This window comes from Syzygium oleosum, unplaced genomic scaffold (assembly GCF_021117445.2).
Source record: "Syzygium oleosum isolate NSW1041296 unplaced genomic scaffold, Sole_v2.1 Sole_v2.21, whole genome shotgun sequence".
NCBI lineage: Eukaryota > Viridiplantae > Streptophyta > Magnoliopsida > Myrtales > Myrtaceae > Syzygium > Syzygium oleosum.
In genome coordinates, this window is record NW_026607505.1 from 1706158 (window position 1) to 1712414 (window position 6257).

Sequence of the window (6257 nt, forward strand, 5' to 3'; positions counted from 1 at the left end):
AATATCAGAAAATCATGCTGTTCAAGATTAAGTAATAAAAGTAAATCCAGCTACATGTCTCAAACACAATCTACAGATTTCACAATCTATATTAACCCTACAACATGAAAAATGATTCGGCATAGACTAAGAAGCTAAGGTCTTGTCTGTCTTCTGAGCTAAAATGAGCCAGATGAGAGTGATCAACTCTCCACCTCGCGGAAGTTGGTCCGCGCGGTGTGACAATCCACAGTTCTTGGCAGCAAAAAAGAGCATCTCTATCCAGAAACTGTCTATCACCTGCCATTTGTCTCCCCTGTTCCACAACAACCGGGCAAGGCTTTTGAATTCGATATCACGTTCCATTGCAATGTTATTCTCGCATGGGGATCTTGTCTCAAGCAAGGGGGACTTTGTTGAGTAGTCAGAATGCTCCAGGAAAATTCCTTTTCTGTTTTAATTAAAGCTTCCCTTTCCAGGATTGACTTGATCTTAGAGCAAGCATGTGCAAAGACAATATCTCCCATGATGACCGATAACATGTAAGGATGAACAGCTAGAAGGTACACCATATAATCCGAAATCAATTTGCTTCCATAGGGAAAATTGGACGAGTCATCATATTTGTTGCAATGTGCCATACGGCAATGATGGGAATAGTGACTTGAAATCTGGAATGCACTGGAAGTGATGGGAATTACATAAAACAAGGAAGGACAAAGGTGGACTGGGATTCAGGGATTTGATCCCATGTAATGGGGCTATGCTGAGAAAGCAAGCTTGAAGAATAACTAAGACTCTATTAGCACTTTGAAGCCAATTATTAAAAAGGATTTACTTCATACTGATTTCTGGCATGCTGGGAAGGGATATAGATCATCCTGGGGATGGCAGAGTCTACTCATGAGCAGGGAAGCCATCTCAAACTCTTTCATATGGTCAATGGTTAATGGGGAATCTATCAGAATTAGAAAGGATAAGTGGATAGCATTAGGGGTAATTGGAGCTCCGGCAAACCGCAGTGATCATCTGCTTGTGGTTGAATTAATCAATAAAAACAACTCCACTTTGGGATGAACAGACTCTGCGGACCCTATTTGAGGAACAAATTGTGAATGACATAATATCTACTCCCTTACCTACGGAAATGCAGAAGATAGGTTGGTATGGACGGGGACTAAAACAGGATCGTACTCAGTTAGAAATGCGTGCAATCAACTCGGAAAGGATGAAGCAACAACAAGCATACAACAAGCCTCCTCTTCATATGAGGTCCCAAAGCCTTAGGGAGTAAAATCTAAACACTTAAATGTTTCACCCAAACTCAAGATGTTTCTATGGAGTACATGTCAAAATGCACTGCCCGCAAAAGAAAATCTACTCAAGAGGAGGATAGTACTTGACCCACTGCGCCCATTCCGCCAGCAGAACCCCGAAACCCTTGAACATTTATTCCTCCTTTGTTCATGGACTGAAGATATATGGTCGGACGTACTATTACAAATCCAGATTTCAAATCATGGGCTAAATATAATTGATCAATGGCTACTGAACTGCAAAAGTGCACAAAATTATTTGCCATCTCTTGAGCTTGTCACTGTGATGTTATGGCACATTTGGAAAGCTTGGAACAGTTACGTGGTCGGGGGTATCGTACTAGACACGAGAAGTATAATCGCAGCGGCCTTTGAGATGCACAGCAACCTTGTGAAATGGCACTTGAATTCCGCCGCAACCAGGATCTCTGAAAATCGATGGCTTGTATTTGGAAGGAACAACTACAGGTGCCATCTCTTGGGTGCGTCGGGATTCTTCCGGGAAGTTAATTGAAGGTTTCGCTCGCTCGATAAATGTTAGATCAGCTCTCCACGCAGAAACCCAAGCTGTTCTTGAAGCGTTGAGATGTGTTTGTGCACGAGTGGATGAGAGCTTCAGTTTGGACAGGACAACTAAGATCTAAGTCAGAAAGCAAATTACGAAGACCAAAATTGAGCAATACCTAAAAGTTTATCGAATGAATGCATGATTTGTGTTCATAACTTGTACACGTAGGCGCCTCATGCTAATGGTTCTTGAACAAAAGGAGATTTTTTTTAGTAGTTTGCTCTCCTTCTGTTCATTCATAGTCGGATCTAGTAATTGCCCTCATTTTTATCCGTATTTATTCTTAATTATATTGGCTCCTAAAAAAAACAATGACCTTTAGTTTGACGCATCCGAAAGTAAGCAATTTGAGGTTCCGGATGTCTCGCTAAGTTTTCAGTGAAATTAGTCCCCGGTCACGGGTACAAACTTCAATGTGTCTGTCTTGTGAGCTAAAAGCAACCAAACAAGAGTGATCAGCTCCCCGTTGCTCGGCGTGGTACGACAACCGGCAGTTCGCCGCAGCATAACAAAGCATCTCTATCCACACGCTGTTCATGAGCTCCCATCTATCCTGCCTATCCAGCAAATTCCTCGCGAGCCTCTGCGCATCTGATATGAAGTGCCATCCCAACGTCACCAAAGCGTTGTGGTCTTGCCTCGAGCTCGATGACCTGGATCTTTGCTGATCCTTGAAAACGCTCCGAGCTAACTGAGGTTCTGTGGTTTTCAAAGCATTTGAAGATCTTCGGATCTCCTTGACCTGATCGTGGGCATGCCTAAACACAATGCTTGCCGTGGTGGTCGACAACATCTTCGGATGGATGACGAGCAAGTACATCATGTAGTTTGATATCAGCTTGATTCTGGAGTGGCAATCGGGAGATTCATCATCGTTTGAATGGTATTGTCTCTCTGAAGATTTGTTCTTCCGAATGATGGTGGTAGCATATATCGGTCACGATGTGCCATGCGAGAATGCTCTTATCGAATGCTGTCTCGATGCTCCGTCGGATCTCTTCGCCAGTGCCGACACTGTATCTCTCGAAACTCCACTCCCCTCTTTTGCTAAATGGGTGTGTTCGTCGAGCCTTTTCAAAAACCTTCAACTCCTCCCACACTCTCTCCTTCAAGTTCTCAGGGAGGCTCGCAGGTCCCATCCTATTGAGACTCCAGTTCCAGTTAATGTAATCATAAATACCCCAAAAGTTTAGGAACTTGATGTGCCTCGTCCAGTCGCGTCGCAGGCAATAGTGAAGCAGATTGAATTGGTACATCGAGTCCGACCACTGCCTCCACTTATGCGCGGACCTGGGTGCAAAAAATTGCAAGAACATGGGAACTAGCGGCCAATTGGAACGCTTTGACATCTTCACAATTGCCCACTCAGAGTAGGGTAACAGCAGGATCTGGTAAGCCACCAAAAGGAGAGCCAGCATCAGCACACAGAAAGTGAATTTCGTGTACTGGTAAGAGTACACGAAAGCACCGAAGCCCATCTTGCCATTGCGCATGATCACATCTAGATGCAGGATCGACTTCGGCAAAGCATTGAACCTGCATAGGGTGACAACTAGCCAAAAGAAGCTGACAAACCAGATGAACAAGCCCAGCTTCATATAGATTACGGGTGCCTTGGTGTATAGCACGTCGTACATGAATCCTAGCTCGATTTCGGTGATCCTGAAGGCCTCTTGGTGCGAACAATGATCAATTGAGAGTTGGCGATGAGAAATAAATCGGGGATGGTAGATCCAGTCCTCTAGGTGAGGCTTTAAGCAATGAAAACGGTAATAAGCCTTAACAACCAATTCAAGACCGTCGATTTTTGGCAAAGCATCAAGGAACCGAGGAACCATTCCCTCTCCGGCAATTTCTTTTGCAGTGATGCCAGTGTTCAAGCCGAGTGAGAACTTGAGAGCCCATACCCCTTCTACATACTTGATGATACCGGCGAGAAACATCGGGAAGTACAATATTGTGAAACTGGTGTAGTTCCAACATCTGATGAGAATGCCAGCAACAACCGTCACAGTAATGCTCATGTTCAAGACCTGTCTCAGACCCAGTTGATTGTCTTCCATTGAATAAGCAGTGATAGTATCCGGGTAACCAAGTCGTAGCAGAAGCAATGGCGCTAGTATTGCCTTGAGTTTGACAGCCGGGTAGAGGGCGTCAGGTTTTTTAGGATCATCAATCCTCAGTCCAGTGAGCTTTCCTAGAGAGTAAGGCACGACTATAGTGGCCACCAGGTAGGTGCCCCAGAGGAAGGAACGCATGCCGAGTCCAATCAGCCTGGTCACGTGTTTTCAGCGACTCCTGAAGACGGTGAGGATGACTTGGAAGAAGAGGCTCCCAATCACAAGCGCTTAGATTCCCCACGCGTCCCATAAGTTCATCAGGCCCTCTCTTAAAGTAAGTACCCATTGCGGAATCAAATTGTATGACATTCCCATTATAACATATTCCTGATCTTCTCAAGACAATTTCCTGAACCTACTTCAAGAAATCTGGTAAAATTTCTGAAATAAACTTCCACAAAATAACAACACAAATATACTTTTCTTGAAGATCACCCTCTACTTAATTAGTTCTAGAATCTCCTTCCACCACCTTCAGAAAAAGATTTCTCCAACTAGACTACGCGATTTGTATTTCCTCTTGCACCAAGAAGCATCGCAACCACTTCAATGAATAGTACTTGGGGGTATTGTTTGTCGATACATCATCGATTTGAGCCGGTTTCCATAGAAAGTACATTAAAGCTTCAGTCCTCCCACTTGAGGGCCTTAGATAAGGGCTCTGGGGACAGAATAGCAATTCCTATCAAAACACTTTCGATGACAGGCAGCTGCCTGTTGGGTGTAGTCAGCTGGGACGGGCTCTTAATAGTTTAACGGGAAACCTACAGCCGACAGACCACGGCGGAACAAAAGCCAGCTAGCAATGGGATTTGAGGTCTCTAGGGACGAGATTGACTATTGCCTGTTGTGTGCTCTGAGCAGCTTCGAGGCGTGAAGCCATTTTCAGGTAGACTTATCATGAATTTGGAAAGTTTGAGTTATTATGATTCTGCAACTCCATATGCTAGTACTTCAACATGTGTCACACAAGGAGGAAAAGTTAAGACTATCATCAAACTATATTCATCTCATGTCCATCTTGGCTGTCAATTTGATTCCTGAGTATCTACATATAAGAACTATCTCTAGTTGAAATGCCATTCTTCTGTTTTAGTCGTTTCTACGTACTTAATTTTATTTCATTTTTGTTCTGCAACTGTGCTAATTTCATCTTCGTTGCTTCACTTTTTTAGTTAAATTAAATTGGATTCTCATAGTACGTACATTTGGCTGCAGTAATAGTTAAGACCGTAATGCAGAACTCGTCATACTTGTAATTTAGAATGAAGCTGTAATAACTGCTGTGCCACTTGATTTAAATAACAGCATAGCTAATGAGCAATTACTTTGTTTAATTTAACACAGTAATGACAGAGTAATAGGCATAAAAATTATTTTAGTCGAAATTCTACAGGTTCCATGACCCCGAAAACAGGACCAACTGTGAGCGATTAATAATCTTCAATAGGCATAAAAATCATTGTGGCCAGCAACTCGCTAGCCTTTGGGCGAGGGAGGCCCTTGCTCGGCCGCAATGGTCGAACCGTTGCTAGATCCATTGAGGGCAACCCTCAACCAGGCCGCAGGGATCAAGCCCTCACCTGGGTGAGGGTTGCCCTTGTCAGATCTGGCAAGAATTTGAGCCCCATGGCCGAGCAAGGGCCGCCCTAGCTAGATCTAGCGAGGGCTACGACCCTCACCGGCCATAATGAAAAAAATAAAAATTCATAAAAATATTTTTAAATTATAAAATTTGTTCACATCGGCGCCGGTCATACCATGTAGAGTGGCTGATGTCAATGTCAACGATTTCTGATCAAAATTAGCCAGATGGACTATGTTAACAAATCGCAAAAAGATTTAAAACTCAATTGATATAAATAAAAGGTTTAAGACTGAATTAGCACATGTGCAATAGGTTAAAAGTTTTTTTGGACTTTTCCCTAAAAAATATTAGAATCATCGTGAAGAACAAAGAGGGTCATGCATGGCTTTGCAATCTCACAAGGAAGTGGACTTTATTTTATTGAAAATTCAGGGAAAAAACGAATACAGACAATAAGAGAAAAAAAATGGTCCGACCTTATCCCTTATTTACTTATCTTTTCTTGAAGTACAATTTTCGAGCCAAGTCAAGTAGCATTCAAGGTTTGAAAGCACAAAATAGGTATTACCTCTATTGTGGCTTCTTATTCTTTTATTGTGATTTATTATTTATTTATTTTTTTCTAAAGAGAAGCTAAAGAAGAACTGTAACAAATGAATCAAACACAGACCAAGACTCTTCTTTTC

General features: G+C 42.7%; 1 protein-coding gene across 1 annotated transcript; it reads right to left on the minus strand.

Annotated features, from left to right (window-relative positions):
* Window positions 1–2732: 2732 nt before the first annotated feature.
* On the minus strand, window positions 2733–4121 carry LOC115677491 (uncharacterized). Its single transcript, XM_056321037.1, has one exon. It carries the CDS (start codon window positions 4119–4121, stop codon window positions 2733–2735), a length of 1389 nt encoding a protein of 462 aa, XP_056177012.1.
* Between the last annotated feature and the right edge of the window lie 2136 nt (window positions 4122–6257).

Excerpts from the sequence above, each read along its gene's own strand:
- LOC115677491 (XM_056321037.1), bottom strand. The coding sequence starts at position 4,121 with ATGCGTTCCTTCCTCTGGGGCACCTACCTGGTGGCCACTATAGTCGTG.